Here is a 20,404-nt window from a genome sequence, read left to right as displayed (position 1 = left end):
TGTTTACTAAGCTTTGGAGCAACTGCATTTGCAGAGCACAGTGTAAAGTCTATTTGCTTTTAATAAATCAATCCCTGTGTGTTTCTAATTACTATCATGTTTTGTTACAAACCAAATCATGTTTAGAGTAAAAAATCACAAATAATTCTTGCACTTGTAATCCAAAAAAATATTACTTTCTTTTTATTTCATCTTTGCAAGTAAAACTAAGGAATTCTAGCTACAGAAATGCTAGCTACAAGATGCCTTTAGGATACTTTTTACAACTATCACTAGTTTATAAATATTCTAACACACCTTTAATTACAACCTAAAATTTATTTAATTTTTCCATCACAGACCACTTAAGCATTCATGATTTTAAACTCAGGTATCCTATCCAAGGGTAAAATGTACACGAGGTCAAAGACATAGCCCTTTTCAAAATTCCATTAGAAAATCCAATAGCAAAAGGCTAAATATTCAGGTTGTGACATGAAAGACTTTTCTTGTGCAAATCATCTGCATAGCACAAGATACCATCACAAAAGCAGGCTAATACTACTTAGTGACTATAATATAAAAATAGGTAATTTTAATGTCAGTAAAGAATTGTGAGCTGGAGTAAGTTAAAAAAGGAAAGGGTCAGCGCAATTTTAAACTTCAAAAATGCGATACTGTAGGAATCTTCTGTGGATCACAGAACACATTTGTCACCATCCTTATAAATATAATACAATACTAGTTCAGCATTAGTAGATATTATATTTTATGACAGAGTGAATATATTACCCTTATTTCTCTTAGCTCCACACTCCCCTGCCAACATAGCTGGGGAAACTAATAGGAATAACAATATCATTGCCAAATATTTACATCTTTTAGGTAACAATTTTTGAACACAGTTCTGTTGCTACATCTATAGCTATAATTTTTGTGCTTTAAGAACTTCAAAGATGAGACGGATCTGATTGAAATTCTTTATGATAATGTTATAGGCAAAATATAGGGTTTCTATGCCGTTCCCACTTTACTTTTTCCGATTACATACGTAGATTTCTCTTATTTTGTCAAGAGTAAAATCTATCTTTTTTAACTATTTTCATCTTTCATTTTGTATGCTTTCTTTTTTTGCTAATAAACATAAATAAAGAAAACAAAATAATAGGCATGAGAGAGAACAATTTCATCCACTTGCACAGGATTAGTTGGATAGCCTACACCTACGTTTTCCAATACAAATATGTAATTTGGCACTGTTTCATAGCGGATTGGGCAAAAGTCAAAGGGTCCTTCTATGTGATGGATAGATAAATGTTGCTCAATAAGGAATAAAATAATGTGAGAACAGCTGGAAAATGTGACACCATCTGCACCCCTGTAGTTATGAACTAGGTGAACCCAGAATAAACCTATCTTTCAATTAAATCAGTTGCATTTCCTTCTCCTCTTTACTTCATGAAACTGCTTGTTCTCTGGAATCTTAACGTGTACTTGAATAGCTCATGGTTTCTGCCAGTAGTGTTTAAATTACACAACATGCCCAAGTCAAATTCACTGCAAAAAAACAACATGCATCATATGAAATTCTTTATGATGAACATCAAGATGGGAAGTAATGAGGGAAATAGTAAAGAAGTTCTTAGAACAAAGCAGCATGAAATTGAATCATTTTTCTTCATTAGCCAGTGCTTGCCATTATCTAGGTTCAGCATGTGTGTATTAACCAGCCTCAAAAATGCCCCACAGGCCATGTCAGTTCTTCGTCCCAGATCACTACACATTTACCTGTACGTTGGGCAGTTCTTGCAACAACACCACTTTAACTCAAATCATTCATCACACTTCAGCAGTTAGAAGACTAACTACATCTCTAACACTGGAAAGATTTCTACTCTCTTTTATAAATTTACTTTGCAAAACATACAATTGTTGTACAATTTTCTCAGAAAAAATATATAGTCTGAAATTTAAAGATGGACAGCTCAACTTGTTGACAACATTCCTATACATTTAATGGGCAATATTAAAAAAAAAAATTGATAAATGTAAAATGTAGGACTACAGCTATACTGCTAGCCATAACAATTTCAACCATTGATAATGTGGAATAGCTATAAAAAGAGCAAACATTAGAATGACCAGTAGATATTGGCTGTGATATACCAGAGAGATGTTTGTTCTGATAGAGTTATTGAATTTACTTTCCATATTAGAATGTTTGGTGATTCAAAAGAGTCTCATAGCAAAGCTACTGCTTTTTCAATCTGAAACTAACTAGTGTTTTGGACATCTTGTATGAAGCCCCTTGGATAGTTAAATTAAGCTATTCTAAGAATGAGTCTACGTACAGACCCATAATATTCTAATGAGATTATAGGAAGCCTAAGGAAAGCTGTGGAATCTTCCAAGAAACATTTTCCTCATTTCCTGATCTAAACTGGCCTACTGAGCCTTCTACCCCTTTAGTTTCTGCTAAACTCATGACCACTCTCAAAGCTTTTACATCTCCGAGCCAACACTGTAGCTGACTGTGAAAGATAATTTTATAATGCTCTTTTTAGTAAACTCTTTTTTAAAATAACGTGATCTCATATTTTCATCAATATTGATTAAATGAAAGACAATTTTTTTTTTTTTTTTTTAAGTTTGGGATGCCATGTATATTTTTGCTTATAATTTATCTAAACGAGTTACAATATCTGCATTCATTCTTTCTGTTCCCCCTGCTACTAGGTAATACTATCTGGGGCCCTTGGCCTATAATGTTAAAAAATACTGTATATATGCAAAGAGGTCTGTACAGAGAGAAATACTGATGCTGTCTTTAGTGATTTCCTTCTGAAATGTCTAGTTGATTTACTGAATCTAGCTTCAATGCTTTACCTGGAATAGAGGCATGTGGCAAGTAAACTCAAAACTCCCTATCTGTATATATATTCTAGGCCTGTGACTCCAAAAGTAGAGAAGCCATTGGATAACCACATCAAACAACTATCATTTTCTGAAACAGAGAGGTTACAGTACATATGGCAGCCTCCATATTTGTACCAGTACATGTTTATTTTGAAGCCCAGAATATTTAAATTTAATGAATAACATATAATAGTGGACTTCTTTGTTCACCAATTTTTAGGTGGGTATATACCAATGTATGATATATATACAGTATATCAAATATATTAATAGTAAAAAGGTTAGGTCTGAGCATGTAGGCCCTTTACAAAATAATCAGGAGTGGGTGACTGGGGACAAAGAGAAGGCAAATTTAGTAAATACTTCCTGCTGCTCTGTGTATACAAAGGAGCATGGGGGAGCTCATGGCCATAATGAGGATGGTATTGACACAGCCCCAAATGATCCACAATGGCTCAAAAGTGATATGTAACAAAGATGATGATCAGCGCAGACTCATATTTTCCAGACAGAATTGATCAATTATGTCTCCCAAAGAAAAAGTGCGAGTGCAAAAATATGATGTTAATACCCACAAAACATGATAAATATACTCAACAGTTTGTGGAATCCAACAATTCATAAATAAATAAATAATTAATATTAAAGTGTATAGTGCACCCGCAAAAATCCAGCAATTCATAAATAAACAAATCAATGATATTTAGGTGTATAGTGCAAAAATTCGAAAATACAGCCAGCTTCCTGGCAAATATATATAAAGTGCAAAAAATGAAAAACTTCAACAAGCAGTCTGATATGTCCTTGAAATAAAAAGTGCAACTGCATATATGACCTCATACATAAAATTATATATTAATATAGGTTGGTGATCAAGTGAATTCAGAAAAAATCTCTCAATGATAAATTAATCTCAAACCAACTTCCTAGTTACCATATATACTGCTACACTAAAATAGTGTATATAAATGAATAAATAAATATATAAAAAAAAAACTATGAATAGGTGAACTAATACATATATCATATAGCAATTAGTCCATGAAAATAGTCCATAATAAATTCTCCCAAGTGACAAAAAGTGCAAATGTGCAGAAAAGTGCCAAATTCCAGTAATTGCGTGTTTTCAGTGTCCACACGTGGGAATCCCACCATTCGTGCACCACCTTTTCCCCTGAATGGACTCACCAGAAATCAAGAAATCAAGCTGTTTAGAACCAGCACTCACGCTTTATCAATCAATATTCAGCCTGATGGTCCAGTTCCTCAAAAGGATTATCCCGGTATATAGGAGTTACATGGAGGGGAAGGAGAAAGAATGTACCTACATACCGTAAATCCATTTTAAATTTGTTTATTTAAGCAAAATAATGGTTACACTCACATGGAATAGTGTCTGCCCGACACTAGGATATCTGGTGTTTAAAATCTACAGCACCTCTCCGGCTCTCTGAAGTCTAGCCGTGAGCGTGCATCTCCTCACTACGGTGTCTTCCTTCTGCGTCCTAAGCCCCGCCCTACTAGTTTCGTCAATAGACGTCTTCCCGGAGCGGCAGGAAAGTGATATGGTCCAGAAATATTTAGACAGAATACGGGTGGATAAAGCACCTGGACCAGACGACATCCACCCATGCATCCTAAAAGAACTGAAAGCTGTAATTTCAAAGCCTTTGTTTCTAATTTTTAGGGACTTGTTAAGGACTGGAATTGGCATAGGGCCAAAGTGGTGCCTATATTTAAAAAGGGATCTTTGCCAAGTAACTATAGACCTGTTAGTTTCACATCTATAGTCAGGAAGATACTGGAGAGTTTAATAAAAGACCACATAGATAAGTTCTTGCTGGAAAAAATATTTTAAGCAACAGACAGCATGGATTTATGAAAGACAGAAGTTGTCAAACAAACCCGATTTCTTTTTATGAGGAGGTAAGTAAAACCTTGGACAGAGGGGTGGCTGTGGATGTAGTATACTTGGATTTTGTTAAAGCATTTGACACAGTTCCCTACACATGGCTAATGTGTAAGGTAAAGTCTACAGGCTTGGAAAGATCAGTTTGCAAATGGATAGAAAATTGGCTAAAAGATAGAATTCAGAGAGTAATGGTTAATGATTCTTACTCTGAATGGTCTAAGGTTATCAGTGGTGTACCCCAAGGTTCAGTGCTGGGACCCTTACTTTTTAAAATACTTATAAATTATATAGGGTCTGGCATTAAAAGTACCATTTCAGTCTTTGCAGATGACACCAAGTGGAATAACTTCCTTACAGGATGTCTCCAACTTACAAGCTGACCTCAATGCACTGTTTCATTGGGCAACTATGTGGCAAATGAGGTTTAATGTTTATAAATGTAAAGTTATGCACTTGGGGGCTAAGAATATGCATGCAGCATACATACTAGGGGGAGTAGAACTGGGGGAATCCATAGCGGAGAAGGATCTGGGTGTTCTGGTATATCCCAAGCTTAATAATAGCATGCAATGCCAAGCTGCAGTTTCAAAAGCAAGCAAAGTCTTTTCTTGTATTAACAGAGGCATTGACTCCAGAGAGAAAGATATCATTTAGCCCCTGTACAAATCATTAGTAAGACCTCATCTGGAATATGCAGTTCAGTTTTGGGCACCAGTTCTTAGGATATTGGGGAACTGGATAAAGTGCAGAGAAGGGCATCCAAACGGATAAGCGGCATGGAGAAGCTCATGAGAAAACTGTGAGAAAATATTAGAGGAACTGAATTTATTCTATCTTGAGAAGAGGAGATTAGGGGGGATATGAACAGCATGTATAAATACATAAGGGGCCCATATAGTGAACTTGGTGTTGAGTTATTCACTTTAAGGTCAACACAGAGGACAAGGGGGCACTTTTTAAGTCTAGAGGAAAACAGTTTTCGTCTCCAAAATACGGAAAGGTTTCTTGACCGTAAGAGCTGTGAAAATGTGGAATAGACTCCCTCCAGAGGTGGTTCTGGCAAGCTCACTAGATTGCTTTAAAAAAGGTCTGTTTTTTTTCCCTGGGTGTACAATAGGTACTAATATTTATAGGTAAATTTGTTGGGGCTTTTTCATCTTCCTCTGCATCAACTGTATGGTTGGGGTTTCTTTACTGTTTTTTGTTTTTATTGGTTGAGCCAGATGGTCTTTTTTTAACCTGACTAACTGAATATATATATATATATATATATATATATACAGTGTGTGTTTATGTTAAACTATATACTGTATATATATATATATATATATATATATATATATATATACACATATATATATATATATATATATATATATATATATATATATACATATATATATATATATATATATATATATATATATATATATATATATTTTTTTTTATATAGAGTATATATACACATAATGTAATACTTAAAATATATATTATTTCAAGAAAAAAGAGGGTAATGAAATTGGCAATCTATACTACATACACATGACGTCATTATCATTAATGTATGTTAATTTATGTTATATTTGTGTTCAATATAAACATTTAAATTATAAACAGAAAATATGAAAAACAGCTACAAAATTAAGAAATAAAATTGATTTGATCTAAATTAGGTCACATAGAGTTTTTTTTCTTCAGTAAATCTTTGAATCTCTTAGGCAATAATAATGTAGTTGAGTGGTGACAATTAATTGGAATTTCTACTTATCTCATTTGTGCAAATTATGCAGAAAAAAAAATCCTAATTATTTTATGCAAAGTCAAAGTGGACTAATTTTTGACAGCAATGTTAAAGGTTTTAAGCGTTTTTTTCTTTGATAGGTGTTGAAGTCGTCGTAACAATAAACGCTCACATGGCAATAAGTATGAGAAAAGGGTCAAAGGGCACTAACTAATTTCACATTTTTTTTATGCTATACATATATTTAATTCTAACAAAGAGATCTTCTGAACATATACATAAGAGCTTCATTAGATTGTTTATGAATTCATGAAGTTGTTCCACAATAGAAAAAAATTAAAATGAATTTTGTTGATATTTCTATGAATTATCTAGCCTATGCAATAACTTTAGTACAATACAGCAATTACACAGTACAATAAACATCAGTTATTATGAAAAAAATGAGCCCTCTATCACAGAATCCATATGATTAAGTAAAGAATGTCCAATTAGCAAAATCTAATTCCAAAATGTTTGCTGTGCCATTATTCATATATCTGCCAGTTTTCTCATGGATATGCCAGTTCAAAAGCTATTTAAATATATTGAGATATATTCAAAATTTCATTTAATGAGGAAATTAGACTCAGGGGGTATTTATTAATCAAGTGGGTTTCCAGGTGGTATTTGAGTCTCTGTATTTGCCATCTGCTCTGTATGTGTGGAATTTTGTGTGGCATATAGGATCAAGCTATTATATTATTGGGCATTTCTATCCAAATATTTTTTTAACTTTTAAATAATATTACTAAATATTAACAATATATGTGTGAAAAATAATACTGTTTTAGCTAGGAGCCTTCAAAGATCAATTGTCAATAACTTATGTGTAACATTCAATACGAATATATAGGAGATCACTTTACTGTTACAGTTTAAAAACAAAATAAAACAGTAACTACACAATTAGGGTTATAAAACATGGCAAATAATGAAGCAAAAAGTTCAGAATTCAAACCAACCTAAATTTGTATTTTAGTCATTTTATCTCATTAAAGGAAACCTGTGCTTAAATATAAAAGTTGCTATTGCTGACATCCTTCTGAAAACACAATTTTCCTGGCTAGTTATGGCAATGTTGCCATTGGGGTCATTGGCCTGTAACGAGTACATGACCAGTGAAGTCAGAACTTCTGGTCCTAATACTTGCATTGGGTCTGTAGCATAGAGAGTGTTTAATAATCTGATCAGCATAACATCTAGGCAACTAAATTCAGAAGGAGAGTATGGTAACCTCTCTCAGCACATGTTGCCTTTAAAGATGACATGATAGTTGGCACTTCAGCTTTGACTAGTTGAAGTTCATATTTGTAATTTACAAACTCCATACAGAAAGAGGAGACATTGGTGACAATTGTCTCACTTTTGAGGGATTACTTTTCTTGCCCTTCCTGACATGTGTCTGGGACAGGAAGTGTAGAGAAATCTCCCAACTGTACCTGACAGGTGTTTTCACCCTTTTTATTCCATTGTAAACTAAAATTTGGCTTTAAATATGCTACCTTCCATCTAAACCTAAGAACACATAATTTCCATGCAATATCCCATGACACACATCCTAAAAAAAGGGGTGCTACTTGCTGAAATAGAATTACACTCAGGGCTTTTTTTCAGCGGGAAAGTGGGGGAACGCAGTCCCGGCACCTCCAGGACTGAATGTATGTAATGGCAAGGGGTGCTGGGGTGTGCTGAAGGCTCCATTGATGCTGGCTGCTGGGGGATCTATTGCTCCTGAAAAAATATTTATTTTTTCCATGGTGGTCTATTATTGCTGTGGAGGTCTAATATTGTTGCTGGTGGGGGATCTATTGTTGCTGGGGGGGGAAAGGGCTTATGTTGCTGGGGGAAGGGGGTCAATTGTTGCTGGAAGAGATATACTGTTAAGGGGGGTCTATTGTTGATGGCTGCTGGGAGATCTATTGTTGCTGGAGGGCATCTATTTTTACTGGGGAGGTCTATTGTTGCCGATGAGCAATTTATTGTTGCTGGAAGGGATCTACTGTTTAGGGAGGGGTCTATTGTTACTGGCTGCTGGGAAATCTGTTGTTGCTGGGTCTAGTGTTGCTGGGGGAATCCATTGTTGCTGCAAAGCACCACAAAATAATACTTGGTCCTGTATTCTCTAAAAGGGACGATACTGGGAGATGGGTGGAGGGTGGAACCAAAGGATGGTGCTTGGAGGTGGGTAGGGTGGCAGAGACAAGAAGTGACTCAGAAGGGGGGAGTTTCTGCACCTATTCTCTGAGAAAAAAAGCCCTGATTACACTCTTACATTTTAAACATAAACATACAAGAGATCCTGTTGCAATGTGTAGGAATTGAATGTGTTGACAATAATTGCAAAATAGCGTTATCTCAAACAGAAAGCAGAAAACTTATTTTTCAAGATACAATGCATTCAGTCATGTTTTCACTGCAATAATCTTAGTATATAAGTTGTAATTGATCTACAATTTGATCTGTCTTAACCTATTTGATTCTGTAATGTACTGATTGAAGAATGTTGTACATTTTTGAGGGTTACCCTAGCTACAGAAATAAAAAGTGTGTGAACTTGCAGCTCTCATATATCCTCATGTTTAAAGTATTATCCTAGTTTTTGAAAGCTAAGCATTGTATTTGGAAATACTACCTAAATATATAGAAGTAATACTGTATTTGTATACTAACCTAGTAAGCCAGCGTTAGGAAATCTCCATGAATCGTTATAGGATGAGTACTGTGGATGGCTGTACGGACTTCCAGAGAAATCACTTCCTAAAATGTAAACAAAAATATATTAAGATTTCCATAAACAAATCAAATTCTCATTTTACTTGATTACATTTTAAAGTATAAATATCAACAAACAAAACTATAGGGATAATTTACTAAAGGCAAATAGGCTGTTCACTTTGCAAGGGAATTTTCTTTTAGCTTAGTGCAAGGATCTCAAAACTATGGCCCTCCAGCTGTTGTGGAACTACACATCCCAAAAGGCATTGTAAATCTCTGACATTCACAGACATGTCTAGGCATGATGAGAATTGTAGTTCCTGAACAACTGGAGGCCATAGTTTGGAGACCCCTGGCTTAGTGGGGGAGTTGTAGCTCTGCTGACTTCCACCATTCAATCATGGGCAAACAAAAAATCTGTTTTCATTTTCCTTGCATGTGATTGGGTTTTCTTTGGAAAGTGAATTTTCACCACATTTCCTGACCTAGAAGAAAATGTTTTTGAAAAGTGAAAATTCTCTTAAAGGCAAAATTTTTTTTTCCTTTAGTAAATCAACCCTGTAGTTACCATAAAAACTATTATGGGCCAGGGCTAGGGCAGCACTGCTATCTTTTTTTATTTCATTTTTTTTATCTCTTCTGACAGCCTCTAGATATTTGTGGTTAAATTTAATGGAACTGTAGGGAAAAAAGGAGATATTAAGAGGAGTCAGCACTCCATCAATCGCATCACATCGCATATAATCTCAGGTAGTGTGCATTTGCAGGTGTGAATGCATCCTTGTTTCAGCTTCATGTAAATCCCATTTTATTTATTTTAGATAAGGTCTAATGTAACCAAAAAAAAAAGAAAGTTACTTTAAAATGCAAACATTTTGAAAAGTGTTACTTGTCCTTTATTTGCATCCTCCCCCAAAAAAATACTGTACACATGTCAATTAGAATGTATGCAAAACATATGTAATATGTTGCCCCAGTTAGGTGTTATTGTTTGAATTCACAAAGTTGTCACTTATGTTCATTGCAAGGTCCCTATGAGTGGACTGTGAAGCAGGGCAAACACAAATAACTGTACAGAAAATATAAGTCTATCCACTAAAAAGTCTAGAAATGAACAGATCACACAGGTATCCATATACACATATATAAGTGATACATAAATTATGTGTAAAGCATATAGTCTCACACTGACTATTATTTGGTAAATGTGTTTAATTTTATTAATTCATTTTATATTTTTATACCATAAATTGAAGCTTATAATCCACCTAACATCTTAAAAACTTTGTTGAAAGCATGATTCAAATAAAAAGCTTGTGTTTCACTATTTGATCAAGTCTTACTTCAGTACCAAATTTCTCCTCACTGACTGCTTCTGCAAACACACATCCCGGGTGATCTCCAGGGATACTCTACTGCCTGACAAGCTGAGACTTCCAATTCTCTAGTTTTTATGCCTGAGTAGTCAGACTGTCAGCCTCATGCCGTATACACTAGCCAAAGACTGGAGGAGTCATTGAGCACCATCAACTAAGTAATTCTTCTGGCTGCATACTACGTCTTTCCTCAATCCACTATATATAGTCCATGTTAAGCCAATATATTGCTAGAAGTTGACAGTTGGGAATTACAGTACTCAGTAAAAAAGGATGTGTATTCTATTACCAGAAGTAAGACAAACAAACAATTCTAGCCACAACAGCAGAATCCAAGGCAGCAAGTCACTCTCCACTTCCACTAAACATTTTTAACAGATAACGTGATGTTGACAGCAGTCTGGTTGGACTTTATACTGTACATGTATATATAAAAAAAAATTTAATATGTGACTATTTACTTGTGCTGGTAAGAGGTTACTTTCTATCTTAAGCAACACAAATATATAATATATATATATATATATATATATATATATATATATATATATATATATATATATATATATATATATATATTTGAGTTGCTAAAGATAAAGATACACCAGCACAAGTAAATAGTCACATATTAAAAAAATAAATAAAAAACTAAAAACAACTACTATTGGGAGTTAGTTTTTAAAAAGGTAGACATTACTTGAAGCAAAATATGGTTTTGACCAAGCGTAGAAAATGAATAGGATTTTCTATTTTTGCCTAGGACTATGCAGCCTATTTGAGCTTATACCAATTCTCTAACTGCTCTTCCAATAAATGCCAGAATAACCAAAATTGCCAGACTAAGTCTGGCACACCATTTACATTTTAAATTGTAAAGGTGAACTGATATTTTTTATGTTTTTTTTAAGCATATAAGGAAACAGCATTATATGGGGGTTATTTGTACATTTTTTTTACACAAGATATACACAACATTCATCCAGAATTCACACACTTTTCTAATTTAATTTAAATCGTGTGAATCTTGTGTGAATACATTTATAAATAGACCCCCCCCCCCCCACACACACACACACACACACACACACACAATGTATCTAAAGCATTTGGATTTTAAAAGTTAAATGGAATTTAAAAAAAACAAAAAAAAAAAAATAGTACTGTATGCATGCTTTGTGACAACCTTAAAAAATCACTAGTTGAGATATTGTGGCCTGAGAAAAGGGGTATGCCATTCAGGTCTTTGTGGGACTTCATAGAGCAGGTAGTTGTCTAAAAGTGGTAAATATACCGTAATATATTATTTAATATTTCATATTTGCATGATCACAATAAAAACTATATGCATATATGATTATTTTTAGTGCTGAAGATCAAGAACGAACTGAAGTATATTTAAAAAAAAATTAAAAAGTTCCTTCAAAATAAAGAACATTTTTCATTGGAGGTGTTACCATACTGTGTTGCAGCTGTAGCACTTCTGTACTTATTGATGTTGCATTGATTTTTCTTTTGGACCTTTTACAGAAAATAATACTTTACATGAATTAATATGGCACGTCAGCAGTATTTTGATTAGATGTTAAGCTTTAAGCACTGTTGGCGGTTGGCTTTTAGCACCAGAAACAAGTTTGAATAAATTATGTTGCATTATTGTTTCTGACCTGTAACCTATACATAACCATTAAAAAACTCAAGTGTTTAACTATAAGGCTGCATTCACACTTTATTATTTCTAGGGGTTTGCATTATCTTTTGAAATCAATGGAAACCACATGAAAGCTCTTTCCAAAGCACTACTGAGGCATGTTTGTGCAAATTCATGTGCACTTTAATGCAAGTAAAACCTTTTTATTCTCATTGATACTTGTTACAATGCTTGCTGACATCCATTTCATGATTGTCCATTGATTTCAATTTATAAGTGTGAATCCACACTAGTCCTTCATTTACAATGTACCCACCCACTATTGTACTTTTACTATTTGCCCCTAACTATGATAAGTAGCCTTACTAACCAATGTATATAGGAGGTGGGATGTGCAGGCAATCATTTAACATTTCAAGGTAGTGTCGACAATTGCACATTCGAGTGCTCTGGGTTTTGAGAAGGCCATCAACAGTATGTGCAGGAACATTTAGGTGCCTGTCTTTTATTACATTGTCCAATTCAGGTGGAATATACTACTGATAGAATTCCCTAAATCCTAATCCCGACCATTAACTATCTAACCCCTGACCCTAAAACTATTACTAATCTAACACCCAACAATAATTATGACTTAAAGTGGTTCTAAAGGCTTAAAGGCTACGTTCACCTTTTTTTTTTTTTTTTTTTTAATTCCAGCTCCCCTAAGTATCAATATAGCATTAATGTACTTATTTTGCAAAAATAAAACAGCTTTCCATTTATTCTACACACGCCTACCTCACTCTCTTCATAGTTGTTTAAAACACTGCTCTATTACTTCTGCCTTACTTCCTGGACAGACTTTAGGTCATGACCCAGGAAGGAGTTGACCAGCTGAGAATAGATGATGTAGGGTGTGTGCTAATAAGATCAGCTGGTCAACTCCTTCCTGTGTCATGATCTAAAGTCTATCCAGCAAGTAAGGCAGAAGTAATCGAGCAGCATTTTTAACAGCTATGAAGAGAGCCTCTAGATATTTCTGGTTAAATTTAATGGAACTGTAGGGAAAAAGGGAAATATTGAGAGGAGTCAGCACACCAACAATCGCATCTCATCACATATAATCTCAGGCAGTGTGCATTTGCAGGTGTGAATGCACCCTTATTTGAGCTTCATGTGATTCCCATTTTTTTTTACAATAGATAAGGTCTAATGTAACCAAAAAAAAAAACGTTATATTAAAATACAAACGTTTGTAAAGTGTTACTTGTCATTTATTTGCATTGTTTAGAATATATGGAAATTTTATTTTTGCAAAAGAAGTACAATAATGTTATATTGGTACATAGGGGGCTGGAATTTATAAAAACAAAGGTTAACTTAACCTTTAAGGATTTTTACCTTAGTGCATTTTCTGCATTAAGGTAAAAAACCTTTCTGTGTTGCAGGATCCCCCAGCCCCCTCTTATACCTATTTGAACCTGACCTCAATCCAGTGCTGTGCCTGAGAGCAGCGGTTCTCTCTCCTCTCTCATTTCTCACAGAGCAGAATGATAGAAGCAGAAACCATTGGCTCCTGTTGCTGCCAATCAAATTCTGTGATGAGGTAGTGGGGGGCATGGACGATCTACATTGTCTGTGTCCATAGACGCAGGCAGTGCAGTTCAGAATTGAGCCCGCAGGTGTGCCAATATAGGAAGAGTCAGGAGTGCTTGCAGGGGACCCGAGAAGAGGAGGTTTGGGGCTGCCCTGTGCACAGAACATGTTTGTTTTTTTTAAAGGTTTTTACAATCACTTTTTAAAGCTATATACTTACCTTAACTAATAGTCTTGTGCAAATCTCTAACAGTACCCAGGTCTTAGAACCAATCTGCCTGTCAGCATTACCATCATCATGCCCATCACATATTGAAGTAGTGAACTGAAGGCACTGTTGTTCACTACTGTTTTCAGTTTCAACCTGTGATTAGCCAGCTTTGCTGGATAATTTATTTTGTTACCATTTTTTTTCACTTGCTCCCTTTATGTTTGTTTAGATTATTCAGAATCCTGTTGTCAGAATATAAAAGGTTGCCACTTATATGTAGTGAGACAAGTTTGGCAAGAAAAAAGTAAAAAAAAAATAAAAAAAACTTTAAACCATTGGCATAATAGAAGTTTTTTTTTTTCTAAACTCACTGACTTTTGTAGCTGTTATGATAAAAAAAAAATCTACATTTGCTATTTCTACTTTCTTTCTTTGCAAATAAATCTTCTCCAAAACACCTACCTTGCATTGATGTAAATGCCCTTGTAGGCACTAATTAAATAATAGAGAAACCCTAAAGCAATAATTATTACTTTGTGTTGCTTTCACTTTGTCTTTAGAAGCCTAAGTGTTCTTAGTACCAATTACCTTTATTTAAATTTACCTACGTAGTGTATCCTTCTCAAATTTCCACCATTAGATGACACTGTATTTGCTTTCTAGCATTTCTTTTGTAAAAGTAATCATACGGACCATAAATTTCTGCAGCAATTTCCAATAACAATCATAATCTGGGGAGTTAAGCTATGCTTGACTGCATGGAGAATCAAGCTAAACACTGCACTTACAAACTACATTTATACCAGCAGCAGCTTGTATATTACATTAAAAAGTGCATAAAAGAATAGCTATTTAATGCACAAAAATCTTACATCTATAAAATGTGCTATTTGCTGTAAAGCATTGGATGAATTATGCTAAAACATAAGATGCCAGCTGTGTCTATCCCAGCAATAAAACAAATGCCACAATAAACATTAGGTAACAATTTCTACTGCCACTATACAAACAATAAAAAAATGATATGCATTTAAAGCTATACATTAATAGCAACTATTGTATATGAAATGCTAAAAATAAAGCCTGGAAGCATTTATATGTGTTACAACTGTTACTTATTGGCATTCTTTTGGAATAATTGCTGTATGTTATTTACATATAATGCAAAGATCATCTCTACTTTTTTATTTGCATATGTTCACAAATATTTCATTGTTAAGATTAGAACTCATGGCTTTTAGCTGAGTCAAGTCCAGTTCTGTTGAAAAAGGTAACTGCTTACAGTGTCTCAAAAAAGTGAGTACACCCTCACATTTTTGTAAATATTTTATTATATCTTTTTATGTGACAACACTGAAGAAGTTACACTTTGCTACAATGTAAAGTAGTGAGTGTACAGCTTGTGCAACAGTATAAATTTGCTGCCCCCTCAAAATAACTCAACACACAGCCATTATTGTCTAAACCGCTGGCAGCAAAAGTAAGTACACCCCTAAATGAAAATGTCCAAATTGGGCCCAAAGTGTCAATATTTTGTGTGGCCACCATTATTTTCCAGCACTGCCTTAACCTTCTTGAGCGTGGAGTTCACCAGAGCTTCACAGGTTGCCACTGGAGTCCTCTTCCACTCCTCCATGACGACATCACGGAGCTGGTGGATGTTAGAGACCTCGCACTACACCTTCCATTTGAGGATGCTCAATAGGCTTTAGGTCTGGAGACATGCTTGGCCAGTCCATCACCTTTACCCTCAGCTTCTTTAGCAAGGCAGTGGTCCTCTTGGAGGTATGTTTGGGGTCATTATCATGTTGGAATAATACCTTGCGGCCCAGTCTCAGAAGGGAGGGGATCATGCTCTGCTTCAGTATGTTACAGTACATGTTGGCATTCATGGTTCCTTCAATGAACTGTAGCTTCCCAGTTCCGGCAGCACTAATGCAGCCGCAGACCATGACACTCCCACCACCATGCTTGTCTGTAGGCAAGACACACTTGCCTTTGTACTCCTCACCTGGTTGCAGCCACACCTGCTTGACACCATCTGAACCAAATAAGTTCATGTTGGTCATCTCAGACCACAGGACATGGTTCCAGCAATCTATGTCCTTAGTCTGCTTGTTGTAAGGGATTAGCTCGGTGGTAGGCGTGGATGACCCCTTTGGGGGTGCGTTTTCACAGAGAGATAGCCGATTAGAGGTTGAAAACAAGACTGATTTATTCATGCAATTTACTTAACACAATTGCAAGCATCAAAACAGCCAAAATAAAATAAAAGACAAAATAAATCCTTGCCTCTGTGGGCGGCTACCTTCTCACGCTGGAACCTACCTAAGAAGTCTTCCCAACCTACTGTTGGGCCGACACTGCTGATCCTACAGCAGACACTCAAATGTCCATTTGTTTGCTTTTCACACAGCACAAACATTGTCCATTGAACATGTCCCTTTGTTTTCTTTCACACAGCACATGTTCATTTATAACAGGATCCTTTACTCTTCAGATTCTTCACATTGAACACAGTCTTCTCACCTTTGAGACGTCTTCACTCGTGGTTACCCTCCTTAGCTTCACATCGCTTTAGGGGGTCTTCTCCCATGCTCACCAGCTTGTCGGGAGGCACACATCCGACTGTCCCCCTCTCCCAGCCCACACGGCGACAGGCGGCAGCAGTCCTTCTCCCATGCCCACACGGCGTCGGGAGGTACACATATGTCTGTCCTCCTCTTCCCAGCTCACACAGCGACAGGAGGCAGCACTCAATAGATTTTCTCTGGACAAATTATAGAGTCCTTGATCTCCTCATTCTGAACAGCTGAATGGTTTTCAACTTCCTGCTGGCTCTCTCTGCAGCCAACACCCTATAGTATCAGTGAACTTTCAAAGCAGGTGGGAATGTGTCTCCTCTCAGTGACTACATTCCCAGATTTACCTGACTTCCTGTCACATACCCCCCCCTCTTGTTTCAACCCTAGGGTTGGGACACATATTTCCAGGCACGCATGTGTCAGGCACTGCTGACTCACTGATAAGCCTCCTATTATCCTCAAGCTTCCGGATGAAACTGTTTTGTCATCTTCATTGACAGATTTCTCATAAATGCCACACAGTTTGTCTCTAATCTCATATACACATTCTTCAACTGCATTTTTGGCATCATTTTGCTCCTTCTCGTTTCTGTCATCTTCATTGACAGCTTTCTCATAAATGTCAGACAGCTTGTCCCTCATAACCGTCTGTCCAATCCACCACGGAGGACCGTGATCCATAGGCAACTCAATTGGGCTAGTCTTGATGTTTTCAACATTCTTAAGACGCCTCTCTCTGCAATCCATAAATGTTTTCCACAAAACTTTGAGAACCTTTGCTTCACTAAGCTTTGTTCCAAGTAGGGACTCTTGACATCCCTCTGTGACTTGAGTTGCCTCTCCATACATCTGTACACAATCATTGACTTTTTGTTGTAAAAGGGAATGATCTTCCTTCTTGAGCTTTGCTTGCTCTAAGATGCTGTGCAGAGGATTTTCCAATTGAGACAACAGGCTGTCACACATTTCTTCAAAGTGACCCCTGTTCCTTTTCCCAGAGATATCAATATCATTCAAACATTTCATATTCATAGGCAGATCTGAAGCATTTGCACTCATCAACTTCTTAAACTTTTCGCCCTCCTGAGCGAGTCGCAGTAAAGGCCTACTATTTGATTTGATATTCAGTTTATATTTCTTGCCAAACTCTTCACAGAAGTAGCCAACCAGAACATCATCAACTTTCCTTCCACCAACATAGGGGTCAAAGGCAACAACACAGTTGAACCCAGCGATCTGGGTGGTATCCATTATAGACCTCCTCTCTGCATCAGTGAAGAAGCATGGAACTGCAACACATTCTTTTACAGGTTTCTTCAATGCACTTTCTGCTGAACTATTTGACCGCTCAAGGTCACCTAGTTCTTTTTCTCTATCTGAATTCCACATGGAATGCATCTCAAGATCACGATCAAACTTCTGCCACCCGTCTTTCACCAGTTCCATTTTGGAAACACTCCCTGAAAGGCACTTATTCATTTGCTTCACGTTTTCACCAACAGCCTTAGTTTTCTCCACTAGGTTTTCAGCCTGAACTGAGAAATCACCACATTTCTTACTCAGCTCCTTTGTTTGCTGAAGCTCTAATGATACATTTTCCAATGCTTGAAGTTTTTGAAGGAACGGTTTATTCCAAAGGGGTGATTCAAGCCACATGTCGTCACATTTCTGAGGCTCACTCAGGACAGACCCCAAAACACTGATCCTTTTAAAAACTGCATCAGGCACACTATCCCCTCTTTGGGACAGATCCTCTGTTGCCTGGAATTCCTCTTCCAGTTCCTGCAACGGAATCTTCATCTCTTCTAGTTGCTGTTCTAAGGCTCGCTTAGACTTTTCTAGCTCCTGAACGCTTTTCACAACATCATCCTTGGAGCTGACCAATTCTTCCATTTCTGTACGCAGCTGTTTAACACTTTCTAGTTCAGCCTTACACTCTAGAGCTTCCTCCAAAGAGCGAGCCAAGAACAGGGCTTTGCTCTCGTTATCACGCACCTCCGTTTCTGCACGGGCGCGTTCTTCTGCATATTTTGCAGACACATTCTTCTCTTCACCAAGCATCTGATCAAACTTCTTTTTCACATCTTCAACACACTGTAATGAACCAACGCTTTCTTCCATGCGTTTTTTCATAACCGCTATCTGAGCTTGCAATGTTGCGACTTGCTCTGATAGGTTTTTCTTTGCTTCCGCCTCCTCTTTTAATTGTTCCAGGAAGCCATTTTTCTCATCTTCCATTTGTTTGAGCTTTGTGCTAAAACTCAGCCTTTGACACCTCTCTTCCTGTAAGAGTTCCTGCGTGTCTTGCAGCTGCGATTCCAAGATAGAAAAATCTTCCGCAATTTCTCTAGATTTGCTGTCTGCTTGAGAAAGCTGATTTGTAACATTGTCCAACTCAACCTGCAGTCGGTTTGCCTTCTCTGACAGCTTAGCACACAATCGGTCACCTTCTGACACCTTGACTTGCGATTCCAGAAGCTGTGCCTCTACTTTTTCCCTCTTATGTTCACAATCTCCTTTTCCCTGCATAAGAGCCTTCACCTCATTGGCTAGCATCTGGGAATAAGAATGTAATTCTGCCACACAGGCTTCTTTCTCCTTTAACTGCTGCTGGACACGTTGGGCTTCCCCTTTCCAACTTTCACAGTCCGCACGCCATTCATTTACCACATTGCTCAAAGTAGTGAGCTCATACACAGTACTCAGTAATTTAGCCTCTCTTTCACTTTTCTCGTTGTCGCTGAGAGACAATGTCGTTTTCAGAGCGACATTCTGTTCCTGCGACTCCTGCAGGTCTATTTTTGTAGCTCCCAAAGACTGAAGACTTTTTTCCAGCTGATTACGCAACTCCAACATATCAGCCATACTTTGCTTCTGCAAAGTCTGAATTTCACTTTCCTTTTCCATGAGGATGGTATCTTTCTCCATTATAGTCTCTCTGCGTTTTTGCAACTCGACCAAAAGAAGAGCAGTGGATTCTTCCCACTGTAACACATGAGACTTGAGTAGTTCATTCATTTCCTGCAAGTTTCTATGCTCCATTTTAAGCAATTCCAAGGCTTGTTCCTTTTCTTCCATTTTCCGTTGCAAGGCATCCAACTCAGCCCTGCACACATACTCGGTTTCCTCCAAACCGATGGCCTCCATTGGCTGCTGGCGTCTCTGTTTCCAGCCTGCCATGCTCTCTTGATGAGCCTTTTGTTGAGCTGCAAAGCTCTGCTGAAAATCCGCATTTGCCTGCTGTTGAGCTGCATTTGCTTGCTGTTGAGCTGCATTTGATATAATCAGATGTTTCAACATCTCCTCCATTTTGAGTTTACTTTTCATCTGAGCACACTGCGTCTCCATAGCAGTTTCATCAGTGTTGCTAGGGACAACAACCTTCCTCTTTAGTAGACTCTCTTTAGGCATGGATGGGGCTGGTTCAGACGGCAACATCCCCTCCATCCATAGAATCCGGTCTCTCATTTCATCTATCTTTGCATTCTTCAGGCGTTTTGAACGCCCCATCTTCAATAACTCCACAAACAAATTTTTCACAGTCCAGCAAAAATTTTTCAGACCACTGTCTCTTTAACACATGTAGTTTTTCTCTCTCTCTTGCAAGATCTCTTTTCCTGCACACACAGTTTGTGCAGTCACTTGCACCAGACACAACAAGGTTCATCAAATAATTTTGAGACCGCTGTCTCTTTAAAACA

The 20,404-nt window shown here is 36.8% G+C and overlaps 1 protein-coding gene across 3 annotated transcripts in view; it reads right to left on the bottom strand.

Annotated features, from left to right (window-relative positions):
* PAX5 (paired box 5) overlaps window positions 1–20,404 on the bottom strand; it is a 352,693-nt gene that overhangs the window by 5,918 nt on the left and 326,371 nt on the right. For all 3 annotated transcript variants that reach the window (XM_082253481.1, XM_082253482.1, XM_082253483.1), the window contains one exon: window positions 9,261–9,347. In XM_082253481.1, coding sequence (XP_082109607.1) covers window positions 9,261–9,347 — 87 coding nt within the window. The remainder of the gene's footprint in view (window positions 1–9,260; window positions 9,348–20,404) is intronic.

This window comes from Pelophylax lessonae (genome assembly GCF_965119305.1).
Source record: "Pelophylax lessonae genome assembly, chromosome: 1".
Taxonomy (NCBI): Eukaryota; Metazoa; Chordata; class Amphibia; order Anura; family Ranidae; genus Pelophylax; species Pelophylax lessonae.
This window is presented reverse-complemented; position numbering and strand designations above follow the sequence as displayed.